Genomic DNA, 24,966 nt, shown 5'->3' on the forward strand with positions numbered 1-24,966 from the left:
CTTGTTGATGTGGTTGATGGTTTGAAGATGGTGGTTTGCCCCCTGCAATGCACAAACAGGCCTCCACTGTGAGCCTAGGGAACGAGGGCCTAACAAGCTTTGTTAGGAAAAAAAAGATGATCTAATAACGAGAGAGAGAGAAAAAAATAAAAATATGAATTACATCTGGTATCCATTTACTCCCTGCAAAACTGAGACTATTTCCTCTGCGGCTAGTTTATATCAGATTGTCAGGTCCATTTTTTGAATGTCTTGGATATTCCTGATTATCGTCAAAACATCTCCTGGCTGGCATTCAAGTTGCAATCAATGAAAAAAAAAAAGTGTCTGGAAATTGTATACAGCAGGACAGATTTGAGAAATCTGAGTGTTTTAGATTATTAGACTCCTCTTTCCTTTCTGTATAACCAGAGACAATGCAAAGAGAACATGTGATTGTATTAGTGTTCAGCAGGCCCATTGAAGAAGATAATTTTTATATTAGGATAAAACACTGGTCTCCTCTTTTTGTGGGTGGCCTTTAAAAAAAAATGTTAGAACTTTCTCCTATCTTAAAGACATATACTCCTTTGTCAAGTGAAGATTCTACATTAACTAATCATATGCGCTGATAATTTTTTTTTTTTTTTTTGCATTTTATCAAATGAGACATCCTATCAAGACAGGTATACTGAATCAATTTTAACCTTCCACTTCATTTCTTCATTTTCTTTGATATAAGTTTTAAGTTGTCTTGGCATCATATTTTTTAGCTAATGAGAAAAGTACCAAATTGCTGGTATCAAGATTATAGTAACTACTACAACATCTCACTTGCCCACTAGTGTAAAAATATACATCAGCTTTGTTATGTGATTTCTTCTTTTAGGTGTGGCCTGATATTTCGTAGACCTGCTCAAAACTAGTTGATGCATATCAACCAAATTTGAGTTGAGTTATTTCTTGAAGATGAATGGTGAGCTCTTGATGATTGCCGATATCATCAGAGTGATCTGATTGAACAGAAAAGTTACCATGCTAGAAAACTAAAACTGCAAAAATAAATACCAAACATATCTGGGTCACTGACTGTTGGAATGATAAATGCTATCATTAGAAAACTCATTTTTAATGAGTCTTGAGTGCAACTTGGCAGAGGAATATGAGAAGAAAAAAACAAACTCATTTTATCTCGTACTTGTGATGAACATGTCATGATGTCACACATTCCACCACGTGTGTGTCCCGTCCAACTCATAAAGAGTGGGATCAATTAATTCCAAACCAAGGATGGGGCTTTTTGTACACCTGTGCTGCTCAAGGGCACAAAGTCTACCAGACAACGCCAAGCAGAGGTGAGGTGGGGGACAGCAGTGCCCGCTGTCATTCTTTGTCTGCATGACTAACCATCTATGTCATAGATACCCATCTTTTTTTGTCTTCTTTTTTTTTTAATGAGTCTGTGACGGGTTTCTTTAGAAGAGCAAGGTACCTTTCTTGTCACTGGGAGATGGAGATGAGATCAGCTTCAAGGCATTTCATGATCAGATTTGAGATGTTGAGGGTCGTCTTCCAATGGCAGACGACCATAGTCCCACACACACAAAAGTGGGATTGGGGGATACGTAACTTGGTAGGCCTGGAATTGTCAAACCAGTTGTAATCACAGTAATGTGGTAGGATGTGAATGGAATGCTATGGTATTGTTAATCAAATAGCACATTTTCTGTTTGTTCAATATTTGGTTGTGACCATTTATAGGACAAATGAAGACAGCTACTTGAGTAAATAGCCGTTTTCACATCAGCCCGATAAAAATCCAAGCTCGAGATATTTTTCGCGATCGCAGATTAGTGCCCTATTTCATTTTCTATTCACATCAGCCCGAACATTATGATCAAATAGCGCGCTAGTTCGCATTAATTATCCTACTATTTCCGAAATTTCCCGAATTGGACTCGAGAAATTTTCTCGATCAATTAGCGCGCTAATTTGTATTCACATTATCAAATAGTGCGCTATTTCGTGATCGGGTTAATTTCCCAAGTCAGAAAATAGCACGCTATTTTGAAACATCGGGCTGATGTGAAAACGCCTAATGTGACCAAAGAACTCTGAGCTTGAGGAATTAAGTTATGATTGAATGGAGATGAAGAGAAAGAGGGAGAGCCAATGTAAAGAAAGTTCAAATGGTTCAGATGGTATGTTCATGAATGTCTTCCCATTTCCCATTCAGTAAAAGGCAAAAGAGATGGTCAGAATATGAGAAAACAAGGAGGTGAATTTCAGAGCTACAGTAATGCTGTGTCAATCAATATTTGTCATACATCTGTTCATTGATACAAACATTTGGAAATTGCAAGATTTGCGATGCACTCTTTATGATATCAATCGAACAGAAATACTGTACATGTCTCTTTCTCCTTTTTAGTCAAATTACATAAATCTATATGGTGTCCAAAACCAAGATTATCTGCCGAATTACCTTTAAAAGCAAGAGTTCATAAACGCCATGTGTTAGCCAGGCATGTCGAGGTGTGAAAGAATCGATGGAAGTCGCGCGGGGTGTTCTCTAAACAGTGAGGGGGTGGGCATTTCCTGTTCGTTGGGTTTGAGGCATCAGCAATCATTTCTCGGTGGCGGACTTGATGGGGAGTCTAACCACAGATGTGAAACGTTGTGAATTGATTCGGGGGGGGGGGGGGGAAATATTGTCAAAAGATGAGGGGAAAAAGGGTGCAGTATTGTTATTGGGTTGTAATACACCACGCGTGAATTGGGCAATGCATAATTAGGATTATAAATCACACCCTGTGTCCACATTGTGGCTTGTAGAAGCTGTAATTACTGTAATCCATACATATAATTGCAATCAGAGTTTGGATTTTTTTCTCCCCGTCCTGTTCTGAGTGTCTTTGTGAAATATCTTATTTAGCACCTCACATCTCCCTTAGTTGTGCAGTTAGCATGTTGGGGTACCCGTTAATGCAGCACTCACTGTAATTGGGTAGGATTTGAATAATCACTTTCATTTACCCCCTTATCAGGGAATCTGGTTAATTGGTTAATATCTGCTCGCTGACCCGTAGATGCAATTAAAAGTGTAAAGTTATGCATCTGTTTAATTCCCCTCCTCCTGGAGAGAGAGAGAGAGAGAGAGAGAGAGAGAGAGAGAGAGAGATGACAAGAGTCCTGAGTAAGACATACACATTCCACCTCAAAACAAGCACACATAAAGTCAAGTTTATCTTTGTGATAGGTTGCATAGCTCTTTGAAGATAGAAAAGAAGAAGAAAAAAATGAAGAAGAAAGAGGAGGAGAGAGAAGAAGAGGAGGATTGAGGAGGAGGAGGGAGAGGAGGAGGAGTACGAGGATGATGAGGTGGGAGAGGAGAGGAGGAGGAGGAAGAGGAGGAGGAGGAAGAGGAAGAGGAGGAGGAGAGGAGAGGAGGAGGAGGAGGAGGAGGAGGAGGAGAGGAAGAGGAGGAAAAGGAGGAGGAGGAGAGTGTGGTAAGGGGGGGGGGGGGGGAGAGATGCCGAGTGGGATGTGTTTGGAGATGCTAATACAGACATCTTGAGTTGCTTCCATTTACGTCTGGAGGATGATCAAGACACTGTAAGAGGGGTAACGTGAGAAGGTCAACAAATTCTGAACAACATATTTTTTTATTTCTTGCCGTCTTGTGGTTGTTCTCTTGGTCTATCCCAATACCAAGAAATGATAATCTATAATGTATTTATGTCTGAATTTTCACACATGGACTGCCTGCACATGTAGCGTGAACTATCATCCATCAACTCTGGTAAACAGGGGGGGGGGGGGTATAAGAACTAGTGTTCTGCTTGTTGCATTCTCTTTGATATACAGCAAGCTGCCATCGAGGGAGCTGTGGGGAGGGGGGGGGGGTTGAGGTGAAGCATACACACATCATATTTTGAATTACTCTACTCTTGGACAGGTCTGTCAATGAGAAAGAAAGCTGTATTGTATATCCTGCTATATGCAATTTATGAAGCTACCCTCCAGAGTTTTCTCAGAAATTCTCAGAAAAGTTGATTATATCATAATACGGATAAATGCTGCATTGTGGGAACTACCTCATTAGATGTTGTTATTAGGAACAGCTCAGATTCATTACAAGACATCTAAATACTTCTCACTTATTTTTCCATTTTTTTTTTATTGTCGACTACGCAGCCTTTAAGGTATACAAAATATTTTTTTTCTGGTGTGAAAATGTTTCATCATTGTCTCATGTAATGTTAGATAATGTATTGAAGTATATTTTCTGTGTGTGTTTGCACATGGGTGGGTGTGTATGTGTGTGTGTTTGTGCCCTTCTAATTAAATGCATGTATTTTTTTTCTTAGTTTTTTTTTTTAATGTAGAAAATGACCTCTGATATTTGAATGGAATAAGAAAGATTGGTAGTTACACATATCTTGAATTGACACTTACAAAGAAACAGTTGTTTTGTTTTTGTTTTTGTTTTTGTTTTTTTTTTATGTATGCCTCTTAATGAAATTTGTATTTTTTAAATATTGTAAACTTACTGTTTTGGGTGCACCAGGTGGGTTGGGGAGGATGGCCTGAGGGCCCAAGTCATTTAGTTGGCTCTTTCCAGACCCGGGCTGCCCAACCTGGTGCACCCTTACCACTCCAGTGTATGTTCTGATTTCGAAAAATGTAATATGATATTTGTGATTAAAAGCCGAATAAATAATAATAATAATGATAATAAAACAGAATACATCTGTTATTCAGCTTTTATGATATATGGACTCCTCATGTCTGTTCCAGGCATTTGAATCTTGTCATCATGAAAAAAAAAAAAGAATGTAGCCATCAAATCATCTCTTTAACAATCTAAAGAAAGAGGCGTAAACCGATGATACTTTTTAAATTTTTATCTGATACAGGTCGCTGGAGCCAGGGACGTACATCAAGCGCTCTGCCACTAGTCTCACATCCAGCCACCGCTGTGGAACAGGTGGGACGGGAAGCAACACTGGCCTGGCTAGCCGGGACCGCATCGCTACCTGCACCAGCCAGACCACCATGACCATCTCGTTCGGGCTGACGGCCGTGGGCATCCTCTGGTCCATCGTATCCATCCTGGCAACGATGGCGTCCTCCATCGGTCTCTTCATGCCCTACTGGATGCGCGGCCACATGCTCAACGCCACCCTGCCCGTCCACTTTGGTGTCTTCCGCCGCTGCAACTACCCCACCTCGCCGGGCAGCTACGTGGTCGACTGTGGCCACTACACCACGTTTGCCGACATTCCCACACTGACGTGGAAGATTTGCACCATCGTGATCGGGGTGGGTTGCATCGCGGCCATGTTTGTCGGACTGACGTCATTACTCGCCTGCTGTATGCGGGATCTCGTCACAAGGAAAGTGGGCAAAGTGTGTGGAATAATTCAATTTTTTGCAGGTAAGCCGAAATGTATATTTCAATTCTGCATTTTACCTGTAGGCTGCAACAGCCTGTATGAACCATGTCTATACTGAGCATCATCTAAACTTAGTTACAATGTAGAAACATATTTCTACTCACACTGAGTACAGCCTCCAAATGCAAGAGGCTAGAATTTTTAGGATTGAATATTTTATCAGCAGAGATAGAGACCATTACCAGCAATTTGTAAGCATTGGAGAGATCTCGGATTAAAAGATTACCTCCAACCCGATTTAGACTGTATAACTAGACATTCCTTCTGTTTGAACTGTCATTACAGCATACAAAAGTTTTGAGAACTATACTGGTGCTTTTATGACCTATATGAGCAACTGTCACTATAAATGTTCCATCTATCATCTATGGGAAATCAGCTCAATCTCAGATTTCCAGCTTTTAAACTTTTATTTGTTTCACAGTCTTGTGATTACACAATGTCAGAGATTTTGGAAGCATGTAGGACCATGCAGATCAGATTTTTTCAATTTGGATGCACATTTCATCAGTGCCTTTTTAAAACAGATCTGTCCAATGAGATATATAATGAACAGAAGCTTACTCATTGTGCCTCTCCCTGTTTGGAGAACAATGCTGTATTTGCAAAGTGTATTTGCCACACTCATGAATTAACTCCACCCCAAGTTTAATGTTATATCGACCCATTGAAGACGAGTTCTGAGAATACTCAGGCAGGTGTCTATTGGAAATGCGTGTTATAGCAAAATCAGTCCGTCTTCAACGGGTCAATATTTGTTTGAACGCATCAATTTTGTTTTGCATTTAACGGTACCACATACATATTATTAAGGTATGATATTGTTTTGCAAAAGACAGCCTAAAATTATAGACGAAGTGATGAGTTGAGATCTTTTTTTGTGTGTTTGAAACATAGAAAGGCCACATTATTATATATCCAAGAAGAAAATAATCACGTACATGTATGCCCTAACATCACTGACTTTGGAAGTTTCCAGTTCTTTGGCTTTCAGCCAGACCACATTTCGAGGCAATGTTCATTAATCTTGATTAAACAAAACTGAACTTAATCACAGACTTGTGGCCTTTATTAGGGGGTGCATTCATCGATCGGCTTTGTTGAAAAGGGATTATTGATTCTTTGCGACCTTCAACACAGGAACGTTTCTCTGAGGTCACTTAACGAGAATTCGCTTACTTCATAGTTTGATTGTTTGCAGAGAAGAAGCGAAACGACTGTGCCTTGTTCCAATTGGCATTATCTTAAATTAATCTTTCGAGGAACAACAGTTTTTTTTTTGTCCTTTTTAAACGGAAGTGATTCTGTAATTTCAAAGGACTGGAGGGATGGGGGAGGAGGAGGGGGAGAACCCCAAAATTTACATATCACATAGTGAAATATTAACACTACTATGACCAAGAAATTCAACCTCCATTGTCTCTTGAGGATGCAGTAGAGTGTGGGAATAATCTTCCTCAGTATGTCCTGTGAATATATACATAGTATGCAAGTTGGCAAGAGCTGTAAAAGCTGAATTTTATTTATTCTTGTCTCATATGCTTTATGGAACCATGGTGATGTATAGGTCCATATTTTGTGAAGACTCCCTGGTTACTAGTCTGGAGAAGTGCTAAATATTAATATCAAGAGCTTGTGGTGACACACTTTGGCCCAAAATAAAAAGATGGGTAGTATAAACACCTCTTTTAACCCACTGAAGACCAGTCCTGAGTATACTTGGACAGGTGTCAATGGGAAATCCGTGTTATCACAAAATCAGTTAATCCCAAAAAGGTTAACAATATTCATCAAACTTGACTTTAATAATAGTAGCATCTATCTAAGTACAATTATTCCATACTAAACTCCGTGCTGGAAAAAAAAAGTTTCAACACAGATTTTAGGTGTTTGTGAATAGTTTGCATTAAATGTTTTACTGATAAAGCAAACAATTTTTAAATAATCTGTTTGTTCTTGATACAAAGAGTGGTTCAAGGTCAATCTCTCATCTGTAGTATGCTTGTTTTGGTCATGTCATCACTCAGTTGCTTCTTTGAGAAAAGCGAAGTTGAACAACACACTTTGTCTTGCAATTTTCTGTGAAACCATGCCCTTTGCCAAATGCCATCCACAGGCATGATATTACCAAGGTTACACTAATTTGTGCGAGATGGCCATACCATCAATGTTTCCTGCTGAAAAGTGGATTTGGGGGAGGGTAAACTCTACCCTTTCCTTTGGTTCACACTATTTGCTGTGCCTGTTACGGTTGTTTGTCTGATCGGATAATTTGGTGGGGTAGATCGGAGGCACTCCGATCGGAATAAGCCGTCAAATCTAATTTGCGGCTTCGCATTTTGAGCCGCGGCGAGAGTAGACTGCAGCAGCTCTGCTGGCCCTTTCGCTGCAACGGCCAGTTTATATATCTTTTGCAAGATGTAGGCATTGTGTTATAGACTGTGGAACCACTCACTTATGGTTTAAAAGTAGTGCCTGCCCAAGTTTGGGAATGGATGGAAATGGGATCATAGGAATACATCTAAACTGAACTGAACAGGGGTTGCATTCAGAGATATCTGCCATGTTACAGCCAGTTTTTTGGTGGTTAGGTAAATGCCAGTGAGTGCTCATTACTGTGGTTATGGCAGATAGGTGGACAAGAAATTACCAATAAATGTTAAGATGTGTTGTGTACCTGGTAATGTGGTTGCTCATGCTGCAATAAATTGGTCTGATTTTTTTATGGATATTACATTTTGATGGAAATATATAAAGTCATATATGTCTGCTTCAGTTATGATGTTTTAACATTCATTTTTTATTTCTTATTGATGTTTCTTTTGGCATAACACCATGAAATGCAATGCACTGTGCCATGTTTTAGGGGGGTTTTTTTACCTTTTATTTTCTAGGATACATGTATCATTGATGACAAAATGAAACATAATTTAATTACGTTGAATTCCACATGAAATATCCTTTTTAAGAGCTGCAAGCTTACGTCATTGCATCCAAATAAAATATCCTTTCTGATATCCTTGTCTATCTCTCCTCCATAAATATATTCTTTGATTCTAGATTTTATATGTTTAGGCACACAGTGAAATGAGATGTCAGAATTTAAAGTCTTATTCTTAAATCTGTGTGCTTGTTATTCTGTATCCACCTATATGCAGCAAACTATGATAAAGTACACGCGTAACACTGTCATCCCTTGAAAAATTAAGACATGATACATTTTAATTGTAAAATACTAGTATATCAAATGTACTTGATGGTTGAGAGAACATACAAGTCTAGTTGAACTATTTGTTTTTAATTTAGTGTTCAAATATCACTGTTCTCTGTTCATTTCATGTTGACTTCACAAACTTGATCATGTGACGTGTTGTGTTAATAAGTGCGAACTCTTCTCTATGCCATGTAGCAAGAGGCAGATTTAAATTCAAATTGGGGTTACAGTTGCATGTATATTGCAAGATTTTTGCATCTATGCCTGCAAGCGAAACTTTTTTTGTGTCCTTTTTTCTGTCGTTTTGCATAATTAACCTACATCCTGTCAAGAAGTTAAATTTGTGGCTCTGACCCCAGATAGTGGATTTAATTATCAGGACCAGAGAGATGGCATACCATGGCTAGACTAGAATCCCATGTCATATGGATGCATGGACATGAACAAGAACAAATTCTTACATATTTTTAAAGATGACAAAAATCTGATATCCATGCTAAAATTTGAAGGGTTAGTTATGTCAATTTAAAGATGACATTTGTTAGATTCAGGATCCTTCCTAGAGGGGGATGTTAACAGACTTATTTGGTTGTAAAATGCACTGTAGTCCCTTGATAATGAGTGTACCTCTTGCATCCTATCAAATCCATCCAAACTTCTTCCAAACAGATAACATTTGTCAATATGGACCAATAAACATAGCTGTAGGGAGTGCTTCTCATGGCATATTTTTGATATCTCTGTTATATTTAAAGGGCATTCTAGAGTTTGCTGAACCTGTAATGGCAATTTGTCAGAAACATGTGCACGTTTTTTTTTTTTTAAATTTCATGTATTAATGTTATTGTCTCCGCCGAACGAGTTCGAGCAGGGGACTATGAAACGGGCTCCGTACGTGTGTGTGTCTGTGTGTCCATGTGTCCGTCCGTGTGTGATCAAAATCTTCATTTTGCTATTTCTCTGTCATTTATGAGCCAATTTTGATTCTGTTTGCTTTATATGACAGCACTACATGGGAGCTTTGAAACTTCTACACAGAATTTCAGTTGTGACCTTTGACCTTGACCTTTGACCTATATTGTACATTTTGTTACAAAATGCTACTCCTTTGCCATTTCTAACCTGATTTCGATTCTATTTGCTTTATGTGATGGCACTACTTGAGGGCTTCAAAACTTCTACACAGAATTTTGACCTTTGACTTCTTTGACCTTTGACCTTGATTTTTTGACCTGTATTGTACATTTTGCTACAAAATGCTACTCCTTCGCCATTTCTAACCCGATTTCGATTCCGTTTGCTTTATGCGATGGCACTAGTTGAGGGCTTCAAAACTTGTACACAGAATTTTGACCTTTGACTTCTTTGAACTTTGACCTTGATTTTTGACCTATATTGTACATTGGCTACAAAATGCTACTCCTTCGCCATTTCTAACCCGATTTCGATTCCGTTTGCTTTATGTGATGGCACTAGGTGAGGGCTTCAAAATTTCTACACAGAATTTTGACCTTTGACTTCTTTGACCTTTGACCTTAATTTTTGACCTGTATTGCACATATTACAAAATGCTACTCCTTCGCCATTTCTAACCCGATTTCGATTCCGTTTGCTTTATGTGATGGCACTAGGTGAGGGCTTCAAAACTTCTACACAGAATTTTGACCTTTGACTTCTTTGACCTTTGACCTTGATTTTTGACCTACAAAATTGTGTATATTGTACATTGGCTACAAAATGCTACTCCTTCGCCATTTCTAACCTGATTTCGATTCTGTTTGCTTTATGTGATGGCACTAGGTGAGGGCTTCAAAACTTATACACAGAATTTTGACCTTTGACTTCTTTGACCTTTGACCTTGAGTTTTTACCTATTTTGTACATTTTGCTACTAAATGCTACTTCCGGCGGGGACATATATTATGCACCGCGTAATTTTTACTTTTCCTTGTTTAACTCACAAAACATCAGGTAGCACTCTGCTGGAAATGTTGCTATTTTACTGACATCTGCAGAACAGAGGACTAGACAGTATGGTTGATAACAATTACCTCTTTTTAGAATCTTGCAAATCTCAAGTCCCATTCCAAAAAGTTTGTTTTTGCAACATGATGGAAAAACCAATAATTCTTGTGTGTGAACACACAACTCTCTAGTCATTGTGATCCTCCCCGATGGACCGTATGTAAATTGTATCTGTGAAGATGTATTTCATTTGATAGTAGTCAATCACAGTTGATTTTAAAACCGTTTGCTATTTCATATGTAAATACACACATGAATCAAAAGTTTTGCACAGTAAGACAAGGAAATATATTAAAGGCAAGGAGAAGGAGTGCTACATGTATGGGAATGTCTTGTGAACTGCACAGGCAGTAGAGAAAAAAGTACATTGTATGTACGTAGTAGTCCCCCCCCCCCCCCCCCCCCCCACAATACATTTATAAGAACTGTATTTATGAAAGCTATTCAGAATGTATCAAGACTGTACCTGGTAGTCCTTCATTTCGTTCACATAAAGTGTGGCTGTAGAATCACAGTATAATGAAACTATATCCAAGACTGTTTGAACGTATTTATTGTCAAGTTCAAGTGGCTTGAACAGAGACTAGCAAGTGGCGTGCCTAATCTGACCACAATTGGCAGTAATGAATAAGTACACATGATTACCAAGTTGAAAGCGCTTTTTACCGTAGCTCCATCAATTGGTGTATTCACCGAGAGGTGGTTTCCATTGAATGAGAGGAAAAGGGGTGACTTCATCCGATCCAATTTACATAAATTTACCGTTGTTTCCTCTTACAAATTTTATAACCTCTTTTTACCTCCAGAGGGTTAAAGGAAGCAGTCTGAATTTGTGATCCTATTCATCCCCTTGCTGCAGATGTACAACTGTAGGAGTAACTGATATTATGTGCATTAAATTTAACATGATCAAATTGCCTTCATGAATGCTACTCAGAAGTAGAGTTTGAAAGAAATGCAATTTGATACAAGATGAATTATTTATATATATGTAAATTTTGGTATCAACTTTAAACTTTTAGCGATGCAAATGGTTGTGTGGGCTGAGTCATTGCATCAAGATGTGATTGGCCTGATTCATTTCTGCGAAATACTCACAATTCTTTGCAAATGAGGACCTTTTTGTGATGCTGATGAAAGATAGATGAACACTGTCCATATAGAAACATGTTGCAATATCTCCATGTTAGTACATCGCAAAGCTTGTAGGGGGTGCCTTGAATAGGGTTTTATTCAGCCAAGATTTGCAGGACGTTACACTTATGACTCAACATCTGGTCTCATGTTTTGCACAAGGGTTTTGTTTTGCATCTCTACATCCCGTGGAATCTTTTCTCAGATAGAATGCCAGGGAATTCATTTCTCGGGGCAAGGTTCTGCAGCTCTCTGCTTGTTTCTCTATCATGAGACATTCCACTTTCACTCTGGCCATTTTTTTGCAGAAGAGGCATAGATGTCTTTGTGGATATTCTGTTTTGAGTCATAGCAATGAAAAGAATTGAGTGAAATATAGCAGCCCTGTGGAATCATGGTAAATTATGAATGGCTGCATTATATTTCAGAAAATGAAGAATTTGCACACAGAATTTGAATATCAAGTGTGCTTTAATACTTAATAACATTGTGAAAGTAACCAGAAGCATTTATGACAGTTTAAAAGTTCTTGATTGTTGTATAAGCAATGCATTCTGGACCACTTTTCCCCTAATCTGCAATGTATATAAGAATTTTGTCATCAGATTTCTTCAATGGCCTAATGCACATAAGACGAGCTGTCACTTGTTCACCAAATGTAGTTACTGAAAGTACTGGAGGGGTCGCCATGGGAACACTGCATCAGCGGTCATTGACTTTCCGCGCCACAGTACGAGACGGGCAATTGATTCTGTCATTATTCTAAATCAAAGAGTGTGTATATTTGGAACGGCAGAGAGGTTCACTTTTTGGCTTCAACCTCATAAACCGTACATGCACCTCAATTCCACAACTTGCTCTAGATTAGATTTTCTATCTATGGCATGATTTGCATTGACTGAAGAAATGAAGTAAAATATTTGTACAAATGGGATTCATTTTTCTGTAAGACTGAGTAACAGACTGTTATATTGTGTCATCATGCTATTGTGTTTAATATTGAGATTCATTGCCACATGGAGCTCAGTTATTCAAAGACTTTCTTAATCGTTATAAAACTTTTCACCTTCCTTTTTATTCTTTGGTAAAAACTCTGCAGAATAATTAAGAGACCTCCAAATCTAAATCAATTACAGTAATGATTTATACTTTAAAAACAAAATTTAAATTCACCCATTGGCTTTACAGGAGTCAGATGTCCAAGTGCTTGGCAGAGGTGATAGGGATTTTAAAAAATCATAGGGAAAAAGTAGCATTGACTGGAAATGTCAGTAGAGGTCATGAACCCACTTCGAAGGGGTCCATATTGGATACATTGACTTGTGTTTGCCGTCCGTCGCGTCAGCTTACGTTGCCGCACATCTGCGAAAACAGACCATTGAACTAATGGCATTGGGAAATAATGCGGGCCTTTGTTTGGCAAGCAATTGTGAAGCATTCCGTGCAAATTTACCTGTGCCATTGCTAATTGGAGCCGTGAGAGCACTCTTGGAGCCTTCGGTGGAAGGCACCAAGGAAATCAACGGAAATGTGACAGGCGGAGTCACTGGAGTGAGCCCCCTCAGGCTTGCGCTGTTTGCTCTGACCCAATTAATCACCTGGAATCAGGGAAGACATGTAACTCTCAAGGACGTGAGATAAATGTGTTTGCTTTCGTCATGCGACTTCACCTTTTGTATGGAATTGGGGGAGTACTCTACTGCCATGCGTCTTTCCTATTTGAGATCCTTCTATCTTGTTTTCTGGCCGTACATATACGTCTGATTCTATTTTAGAACACCGAGCAGAGAATGTAGCATTCTGTTACCAGCCAGTCTTACCTCCGGCAAAGCTAACCTGACATTTGTCAACCATCCTGGCTCAGAAATTAGGCCAAGAGATGTACATATCTTAACTTACTCCTCTACAAGAACTGGACTTATGAGCAGCGTAATACATCCAATGGAATGACCCCTTCTCAGAGATAAGGAGAAGGAGATGTGGAATTTTTCAAGGCTTCTAAGGAATCACCTCTTATCTCACCTGCTGCTGAATTTATTTCTGGAGATAAAAGTATTGATTGATTTTACCAAACCAACCACCTACAATGTAAAAGCAAAGAAAACAAATATGTTCTTATGTGTACTTGATCTGATGGATATGTTTTGATCTTTCATTTTAATTCACAGTAAACACCTTTCCTGTCAAAATGTGCTCACTTTGGATGAAGACATGGCTAATACCATGATTGTGTAGCCTGGCCCTCTGCTGAATACTGCCTCTATTCTAATGCAGCATTAGCTGTGATGAGTAATACCTTTGAGACAGAGAAAAAAAAAATCACTGTCTGGAAGACTCATGAAGTTTATGGTTCCTAGAAAGGTTGGGATTTGTATGAAGAAAGAAGTTGGTGTTGATGGAGAGAATGGAGCTATGGCATCACGGAAAGATCATTAACTCTTGAGTGCCAATTGGCCTAGAACCTGCCAAAGCATTGTACACACTGTCCAAAGTCTCTGGTACAGAATGTGTTGAAACAATTCCAAGAAAAAATGTGTGACAACTAAAAATAATCGTCAGTGTAGATGTCTAGGTTAAGTTTTGAGTCTTCAAATAAATGTAGAAAAAAAATTCATCTTGCAATATGTTTTTGTTAAATACTTTCTATTTATCCACTTTGTTCATAAGGTATTACAAGAAAAGTCAGTTTTCTTGGTGAAGAGAACAAGATAATTGGTTGGTATCGTGACATAGCAGAGAACCAGGAGGACTTTGTGAAAAATAGCAACCTTTGCTTCTGACGACAAGAATATGATATTTATTTATGCTGTTTCTGTATGTTTTAAAGAATCTATCCCTTAAGCTGCTCAAGAGTTACTATGGTATCGAGAACTGCTTCATTTCAGTAATACTTTAAAGAATCGCTTAAAAATGACCCACAATAAACTTCAAAATATTGCCATTACCACATTGGACAAACTCGTACTGTGTAAAGTAGGTAATTCTGTGATGAGGGCTACTGTTTTACCTGTGACATAATAGCTATTAAATCACTGCAATTTAACATTACCGCATTGCTCAGTTATCTAGAGCATTGTCATAAAATGGTATGTATCATGAACTGACTCCATTTGACTTCATTTGTGCAAGTTTCATATCTTCATGAGATGGAAGCACTTAAAGCATTATGGCAATCTCACATTGTTTCTGTTATCTGGGAAGCAAGCAGGCTCCATATTGGTCAAATGCATAGAACCCTGCTGCTTTTCAGCCAAACTGTACCTCCCCACCCCTCCCCCCTCCCACAAATATAGACTGGGCCCATTACCCCTGGGTAGAGCTAAACTTCACATGACCCAGGATTTTCCAACCCAGCAGCACTGTGGTACTTCTAGTAATCAGTCTCTAAACACAGCAGCACTCATCAGACAGGAAGTTGGGGAAAAATGCCAAAGATTTTTCGTCGTCAGCCACGCGGGGGGCAAACAAGCCTGTATTCTTCACATTGGTCGTACTTGTGGTCTTTTTCGCGCAGAACAAAAAGAAAAAGCCGACTGATAGGCTTTTCATCAAAGATGCCCAGCGGATATTTCTTAATGACGACACTTTGATTTTTACTGTTCAAATTTTAGGATGGCCATAAACTTTATTGGTGTTCCTCTATTCTCCCTAGTGCAAATGATGCAGGACATCAGTCAAGGAAAGGGGTGAAAAATCAATGTACTTTAAGCATAAATGGAACAGAAATGCCTCTAATTAGTCACTAGCCGCTTCTGGTAGGGTTGCAGATTGGCAATAAAGTAGTCAATCCTCGTATGAGCCAGCATATTTCTCACCCGCTACATGTGGTATGATGGATCATATGAAGATACAGTTTAGGCAAGATTCAAATAACAGCCACAAATTTTGGCAAATCGTTAAAAAAGGTACATATCATTGCATTTTTCTGTTTATTCCAGAAATTAATGTCCATGTTTATACTCACTGGTATATAAGAAATCCAGCAAATTTCTGTAATTTTGTTCTTATTAACCGTTAGACCATGCTAAAAGTATGATAACTTGTGTAATTGGAACATTAGAAGGAGGTTTCACCAGTTTCTATGAAAGCAAAGACAGAAAAGACAAAGACAAGACAAAAAAGATAAAAGAACAAAAATCATTTATTGAACAGTGTTTCCTGTGTGTGCGTGTGTGTGTAGGTGTGTGTGTGTGTGTTTGCATATGTGTGTTGTGTATCAAACTTTCAAGTGTGTTTACCTTCCCTTGCTACCTCTTCATTCTCACCACCTTCAAAGATTATAGAGCAAATATTTGTTCAAGAGAGTTCAAATGATGGCAGATAGGGGCTAATAGGGGTGCATGCCTGGGCACCAATAATGGTCCCAAGATTATGCTTGGCCTTCAAAACTACAGAAAGGGAGGTTAATGGACAATATTCCCTTGAGGCTTCTGTCAGGGGAATTGAATATAAAATATGTTTTTTAAAACTTTTTTTTTTTTTTGAGGGGGAGTTGGGGGGGGGGGGGGTCAGGAGAGGGATTACCTATGTGTGATTTTCTGGCTCACTTTCTGGCCACTTGGTAGGTCAGAGCACTAGAGCGAATGCGTGATTGGCTAAACTGGATATTGTCAATTGAGAACCAGAAGGGGGCTATTGCATTCTAAGATCTGAGCGTAAATAAAAACGAACCAATCAATTATCACGAAACAAAAAGTTTATTTGATCAAAAGTGGGTAGATTTATAAGCATTGTGTCAAATATATGGTAAAATACCGCCTTGAGATTTTAGTTTTTTAACATTTTACTGAAAATGAAAATAATTCAAAATTGACACTGTATTGAAGAGAAGATTGAGCTCTAGAACATTTATACCGATAACTCAATACTCCCAAAAATTGCAGTAAAGCCCTTCTGGTTCTCAGCTGAGGATATGATAATTTGCACTTGGTAGTAGGTACAGTTTGTGTCTGGCTGTTGTAAATAGATATGTTTTTTCTTAGCAGGTCATATGTTGGTACACCTTCTTCATTTAAAGATGCAATGATTTTTGCCCTTTTGTGAGTCATGGCAGTGTAATTGCACTTTACATATCAGCTTTATTTATCCCTTGAGTAAAGCAGTTGTCTTCAGATTGCGCCACAAATCAAAGTTGAATACATAATCTACTCATCAGTTCATGGCGCGGCTAATGAACCTGACATCGTTAATACACATCAGTTCAAATGAAATCCCTTTTTCTTTTGAACTAAAAATACGGTGAACTTTTGTACTCGCTATGTATCTCCTGTGAGTACGTTGATTAATTTTTGCCGGAATGATATTATTTACATTTTATCTCCCCTGCCAGCTCTTCTAATTGGTGTGGGCTGTGTCTTATACCCCAACGGCTGGAACCACATTCAAGTTAAGGAGGCCTGCGGTGGAACGTCGGATGCATTTTACCTAGGTAAGTGACTCGTGAAAAGAACCAGTCGGGGGCAAAACTGACACGGACAAATTGATTCAATAGAATATTTACCCAATCAATATCAACAGGGAATGCAAAGTGTACATGTGACTGCTAATGCAAATATGTTTTTGTTCGGTCTCTGCTCAGAGTCAATTCTCTCGAGTAATTTTGCAAGAATTCATTTTGCTCTTGTAGAAATTGACATGCTGTCAGAGTCTGCATGATATGAAAAGTGTGACCACAAAATGGGGTAAATGCAATTTTCAAACATTTCAAAGTAAGTTCATTATCAGATGGAACAACTTAAAGCCTTTGCAGTGATACCTCACTTGTTGCATAACAAGGAACACTCTTGAAGTTACGATTAAAATATTCCATATTTTCTTATTAGTTTTTGTGTTTTTTTAGCAGGTTTAACCCCAACTATCTCAAATTGACAAAAATGGACTTAGCTCATTTTGCAATCAAATTTTTGATATGCAGTCATGTGTGGGCATCACTACCATGACATCTGTCTTTCTTTTGTTTCTGGGTATCGTTTTACTGTGGAGTTGATAGTCTTTTCCAGTCTATATTTATTATCTCTTTGGTCTTTTCCAGTCTATATCTATTATCTCTTTAGTCTTTTCCGGTCTATATCTATTATCTCTTTTGGTCGTTTGTGTTCATCTTTATTTTCTGGCAGGCGGTTAGAATATACTGTATGTCCTCAGTATGTCAGTCTCAGGGATGCAGTGTCAATGCCCTCGATTCTCCCGACCACTTCAGTGTTCTATTTCATGTGTCACCACCAGTGTCTTGTTCTGCGACATTCTTCCTTACTTCTTTCCTCCCTCTCTTCCCCTCCCCCTCCCCCTCCCCTATGTCTCTCCCCTCTTTTTCTAAGTTGTATTCACCTTACTGATGTTGTTTCTTACTTTTGCTCCCTCTCTCCCTCCATTCCCCTCTCTCCCCATCTCCTTCTTCACCATCATTCTATGTTGTATTCACCTAACTGCTGTTGTTTCCCCTCCCCCTCCATCAAATAATGTATTAACCTTACTGATGTTGTTTCTACCTCCCACCCCCTCTCCCCTCCCCCTCCATCATATTATGTTGTATTTCCCTTTAATGTTGTTTCTTCCTCCCCTCCCCCTCATCATTCTATGTTGTATTAATGTTAATGATGTTTTCCACCTCCCACCCTCTCTCCCCCTCCTCCCCCTCTATCATACCATGTTGTATTCACCTGTTAGGTTGTTGCCTCTTCCCATTCCCTCTCCCTTCCTTCCCAACCCCCCCCCCCAATCATTCTAGGTTGTATTCACCTAATTGATGTTATTTCCTCCTCCCACCCCCTCTCTCTCTAATTCTTCCTCCCACCCCTTTCCCTTCTCCCCCCCCCCCAATGAGTCTATGTTGTATTCACCTTAGTACTGATTTTGTTTCCACCTCCCCCCCCCATCTTCATCCTCCTTTGTTGTATCTACCTTAATACTGATGTTATTTCCTCCTCCCATTCCCTCTTCCCATTCCCCCTCTCTCCCACATCTTCCTGTCCTCCTGCATCTTGCTCTCCTCCTCACCTACTGCTGACACAACCTCCTGCCATACCAGGTACTTGTATTTATCTTCTGGAGCCCTCCCCGTTTCTTATATTCAATTAGTTGTCCATTCCGCTCACCCTCTATCACAACTTCATTGCACTTCACCAGTAATTGCATTTCTGTGAGCATGGAATGATGGTGTGCAAATTGGAACAGGCAGTTACATAAAGCGAGTGTACTTTTTCTCTTCAGAAAAAAATAAATGAGATGGATTTTACTTTAGAAAAGAATGATGGCAGATAAAAGAAGGTTGCTGAAAGAAGCATGCTTGTTTGATTAGCTGTCTAATGGCAAAATTGAGCTATCTCAGTCAAACATGTATATGGGTTTAAACATTTTACAAACTGTGTGCAAACAGCATATGCAGTCAGTGTTCCAGTGGAATAGGCCAAACATAGTTGATAAGCAGATGAAATGTTTAGAGTATAAAAAGGAGAGCAGGATGTAGGGATAGGTAGAAAGATAGATATAGATGGAAAAAAGAGAGAGATAGAAGATTAGATGGATAAACAAATTATATTGATAGATAGATAGATAGATAGATAGATAGATAGAAGATAGAATGGCAGGTAGATAGGTCTACAGATATATTTCCATAGACATACAGATAGATAGATAGATAGATAGATAGATAGATAGATAGATAGATAGATACATGGATAGGCAGACAGATAGATAGAGAGATAGATGAATAGACAGATGGACAGACTGAGCTATCTATAGACAAATGGATAGAATCAGGGGGGCATTTCATAAAGCACTTTGTTCAGATATTTTTCTGACAAACTGTTGCAAGCTACTGAAATCCTTGCATCTGATTGGCTTAGAGCAAATTTGTCCGACAAGTTGTTGGACAAAATGCTTCATGAAATGCCCCCCAGATGGAGAGACAGCAAAAACATACACGGGGGAGTGATGGGGTGATATTAAAGCAGTGTCATGGATGAATTCTGATGTGTAGAGTTGACCACCGCATGCTCATTTCTCCATTCATGCAATGCTCTGCTACTGCAAGATGTTGAAGTGGAATAGACACTTGATGTGACACATGACAAGTGGCTCTCTGAAAACCGCACATATTTTCTCGAAAACACCGCATCATAAACTCAGATATCAACAGTGCTGTAGGAATGTGGTAGGATCCATGGTTTAGGCATCTATTTTTGCATGTCTTATATTGCTGTTCACATTGCCCTGTTCAAACATATACAGTTATGAGCACAATGCGTAAGATATACCGATATCATATGTATATTCAACGTGATTGTTTTCAGTTCATTGTCAAGCAAGGACAAAATATGCTGCTGCACCAATTTTTAATTAAGTAAGAAAGAAATGTGTGTTTAAAAAAATGAACCTGTATATCATCTTCTTCGACATTTTCAAATTTTTCAGCAGCAGTTGATTCAGGAGGCAGTCAGAGAAGGGAAACCTGAGAAAATGTGAAGCGATCAGGGATATAGTTTTCACGAACTTTGACCCTTCAACTCAATGTCGAAGGGTAAATATTTGTCAGGCTAGTGACACTGGGATCAGATTTTCTCTGTCTCACTGACAGTGATCAGATTTGTAAGAGAAGCTTGGGCCAACCAAATACCAATAAGAGTTGTTCCATCTTTGTATGGAGCCTTTGCAAATTATGAATCATTTATTTTTGTTGCAGGAATACGAGGAGAAGATACATGACTTACAATTTGCCATGAGCGGTCCCACAATATCACTTGTTATCTAATCTTTTGTCTGGCATGATCTCGCCAACAGAACCTTGAAGTCAAACTCGATTATGATCCCAATGTTTGGAGACATGGGGTAATATCGGCCGCATGTAGAATACATCTGGAGAAGCATGGTATATCTCATGAGCTCGTACCATTTATTCATTAGATGGGATATTGCGAATATCTCCTTTGTGGTTGCGCATGCATGGCAAGAACACAACGCATGTATGCGACCGTGATTTACACCAAATACGCGAAATGTCAGTCCAGTTGGCTGCAATCAGTGTAATCTTTTATGTAATAATTGTGAGAAGGCTGACACATATAATTCATTTAGCACTGTACCTGCACAATGTAAATATCTCATATATATGTCAACATATGCGAAGCCTGCGTAAACAGGGTAACTCCTGTATCCATGCCCCATACATTTTATGAGCGTGATATATCACAAAGCAGGACTTGCAAGACACTTTTACGAGTGTTTAATTCACCAAAGAAAACTACAGCAACTTAACTGCATAATATCATTCCTTTTCAAGAAACAAAGGTAGAATAATTTCCAACAATAGTGACATTATAAATTGTATTTGTGTTACAGGAAGCAGGCACATTGTGCCATACGAAAAGAAAAAAAGTGTTTGGATATTATTAAAGCATAACATGCGATTCCAAACCTTGGGAGTTGGCTCTGCTGAATAGAGTAAAATTAGATGAAAGATTATATAGAAGTTTTATCAAAATCAAACTGTAGACATGAAGCCAGAAATTTATGAATAGAGTTGCACATTTTGTAATTGAATAGTGACATTTCTTGCAACCACATACATGCATGCACATTAGCTGAGGGGGAGTTATTATCAGCTTGCAACTCCCTATACTAGTAAAAGTATAGTTTTTGCCCCGAAATATTAAAACCATGTTTTGGTTGATGATTTAGCTACTGCAATCCTTTAACCATCATTGCTTGCAGGGCTTGTGATGTTGAAGCAGCAAATTTCCAAAAAGTCCATCTTTTGGTGGCCCAATCAGGCTTTTTGAGATTCAAAGTGGATTGTGGTGTCTCTGTTTATTTCCCCCCCACCAAAATTTCAGATTTGAATATTTTAATGTCCAGAGAAAAAAGTTCGTGTCTATAGCCCTAATTAGGTAGTACATATAATTGCGGTACAACCAATACTTTGGTGGAAAAATTGTGGCACAACTGAAATATTGGTTGAAAAGTTCAACTTTCTCCTTCACTTTCACAGTTAAAAACAGAAAATGAATTTAGTGAAGAGTTGTTTGCAGGTCAATGGTAGAATTATTAGGAAACGACATCATCACTTTAGTTACGTTCAGACGGGAGCCCTTAACCTCGAAGTTAGGAAACTTCGAGGTTAGAGCTTGTAGTTAGGGACCGTGAAGACGCACTCGTAGTTAGCAAACCTCGAGGTTTGCTCGAAGTTTCGAGCCACGAGAAATCTTATGGTTAGCGCTCTAACCACGAGCCGCGGGGGGTCCCCACTCGTAGTTAAGCACCGTGTGGACACAAAACACAACGAACTCGAAGTTAAGAGTGACCTCGCCGTAAACTCCGGCCCCCACAATTTCCCTCTGCTTCCGGGTCAACCTCCCAAACGTACACCACAAATACACCACACGTGAAAAACCTATGACGCATGACACAACAACATTATCTTTTCTTCCCATGCGCTTGATCTCTGAAACTGAACACGTCGAATTAACATTTACTCGCTATCAAACTGTATTCTATATTCTTCTCCGACGCTAAAAAAAATGTTTTCGACGAATATCTTCATAAAGGCATAAAGTCATCAGTGCAGTGCTATCTCTGCATACCATGACAGAGAAAAAGAGTACCCGTAAGCGAGTCCGACAGGGTTCGACTAAAGAATAAATAGACGCCTTGTTAGCAGTGTGGGCTGAAACTTCCGGTTTTGTGGTTTTAACATCGAGTAGGACCCACTCGTAGTTACGGGGGGGCAGAAGCTTAACCTCGAAGTTTCGTAACCTCGAGGTTAAGATTCGTCGTGTGGACACACGTCGTAGTTAGGGGGCAAGAGCGAAACCTCGAGGTTTCCTAACCTCGAGGTTAGGGCCTGCCGTCTGAACGTAACTAATGTCTCCTTCAGTTTCTGATGTAATGTAAACCTCTACCTCACACAGTTTTGTTGACTGTTGGTTACGCTACTCTGAAAGAAAATGATAATTTATTGATTACCATGTGGTATCCAATCTTACGTGAAATATAGGCGAGAGTGTGTGATACTTCTTTGGCTCTGCGTACAGGATAGAATTGCTTCCAACACAGGCAAATTCAACTCACTGGATGGAATAGGGTCAAATTTTTGGGTGGTGTAAGGTTAAAACAGCTGGCTGAGGTTCCACTTACAAGATGGCTGGAAGGGCCAACGAGACCAGACTCCACAAGCATGGCATTGTTGTTTTTGTTGTTTTGGATTTATTTGGCTGTTTATGATATCGATTAGCCTTTGGCAAAGGCCTTCCTACTTTAGTGATAGCTAGAGAAGCAAGCAGAGGATTGCTACATGAGACTAGTCAAGCCAGCAGCAAAAGCCAAGACTCGGTGAGAGGGCTTTTTTTGAGATAGGTTCAAATTTCTTAACTCACGCCTTTACTGAATCACTGAATTTTGCTACCAGCATTTGGTAACAAAAGTCACAACCAATCAACAGAGTGCCTTGCGAAGAAGCTCATGCATATACACATTTCGCACTTGATTGGAGATGGGCAAATTGAGCAATTTAATTGGTCGAAATGACAGACAATTTGTCGGTGACTCAATCATTCTGGGGGGAGTGGTGCATGAGTTTGATTTTTACACCCATAGATCTCAGTGGGGCCTTGTTCTTATACGTACCCAGATCTGGCGCTTTGGCTCTTTACATATAACTATCGGTGCTAAACAATAAAAGTAAGGGGCTTTGAAGAAAGGCTAGTCATTGGTCTACTTCCATCACGCCAATTACCAAGATTGCTCTGAGTGCTCTGGATGCTGAAATGGTTGGGAGTATGGGACGAGAGGACCGGTCTAAGTGGGGGTAATCCATACCATCACTGAAATATCTCCTTTCAAAGGTACCCCCCCCCCAACTTTACATAGCATAATCATAGGGTCCATGGCATAATCATGGAGCTAGCTCCATGACATATAATCAAGGAGGTACTGGTACTCCTATAGTGGTACAAGTAAAGTCTTTGGCCAAAATGTCCATACATAACTCAAATCCATGGTTTAAATTTACTCCATGAACCAAAAAAAAAAAAGTGTGACATAGGTGTAACTAGCATGTGCACTTGTCATCGTGTGATCACTTTTGGATGTCTGCTGGCATACGCAACTAATTGTGTGAATTGATGCAATCAGAATTTGCAGAAACCATGGACTTAATTTAACTGCCTTTGTGAATTCAGGCTTTTGTGTCAAAGTTCATTGCCTTGTAGTTTGTGTTATTAAAACATCAACTTTTCAATCCCTTTTCAAAATCTTTTTGACACTGTTCCTTTTATAATCAGCCTATTATTGACTATCCTCTTGCTACTTTAATCTACCCCCCCATCTCTTGTATAACCTCTGTCATTGGAAATATTACATCGCAATAATGATGATATCACAATTAGATTGGCTTCTATCTGCAACAAAGACAGAAAAAAAATCCTTAAGTAGTATATCATTTGCCATCTGTAACATGAAATTCAAAAATTCTCTTTGATTTTGTTGAGAAGCCTTATAATTTTATCCCTAGTATCTCCAATTTTATTTTTTTGTGATCCGTGGAGTTTTAAAAACAGACTAATTGCGTGTCATCTTGCGAGCATTTCTACCAATTTATCACATCGCCCAGTGATATTTGTTGAGGTTGTAGGAGGGTGTTAGGAGATTAATTACCTGCTGCCTCGCTATGGCAACAGGAAACTTCTCTGGCTCCTGGCTGTCAGACAATATACCCATTTCATATTCAAAACTTAAAATTCACCAAATTTGCTTGATTTTGGACAGCTTTATATATTTCATGTTATATTTGTGACCGTGTATCACAAAACGAACAAAAAGTCGCACACACTGACTTTGTGTGAGGACTGAAAATAGGTGAAATGGGTCAACCTAGCCAATCTTGATTTTTTTCACATTTTCTGAAAGAGTAAGTCTTCTTCTATATGATGCTAAAATTTGGGATCATAAAACGGGCAGGAATGTGTGTTTTTAAGCGGTTTATCTTGAACATTTTTTGGTAGAATAGTGTGATTAGGTGTGTCTTTAGAGTCCCCTTTTCATTTCTTAAAAGCCTTGTACATACTCTTCACTTTCAACTCTAATAACTTTTGAAAGGATGATGCTACTGCTTTGAAAGTTGGCATTTATTAGAACAGAATGTGTTAATAAGGTATGCTCAAT

At 39.0% G+C, this 24,966-nt stretch overlaps 1 protein-coding gene across 1 annotated transcript in view; it reads left to right on the forward strand.

The window, feature by feature from the left end:
• Window positions 1–24,966, forward strand: part of LOC139725521 (LHFPL tetraspan subfamily member 6 protein-like) — a 46,533-nt gene that overhangs the window by 14,709 nt on the left and 6,858 nt on the right. The window contains exons 2-3 of the mRNA XM_071636605.1: window positions 4,899–5,419; window positions 17,141–17,239. Of these exons, the coding sequence (XP_071492706.1) occupies window positions 4,899–5,419; window positions 17,141–17,239 (620 nt within the window). The remainder of the gene's footprint in view (window positions 1–4,898; window positions 5,420–17,140; window positions 17,240–24,966) is intronic.

Source organism: Diadema antillarum, unplaced genomic scaffold (genome assembly GCF_040938485.1).
Source record: "Diadema antillarum isolate AM-2024a unplaced genomic scaffold, OU_Dant_1.0 seq00000049_RagTag, whole genome shotgun sequence".
NCBI lineage: Eukaryota > Metazoa > Echinodermata > Echinoidea > Diadematoida > Diadematidae > Diadema > Diadema antillarum.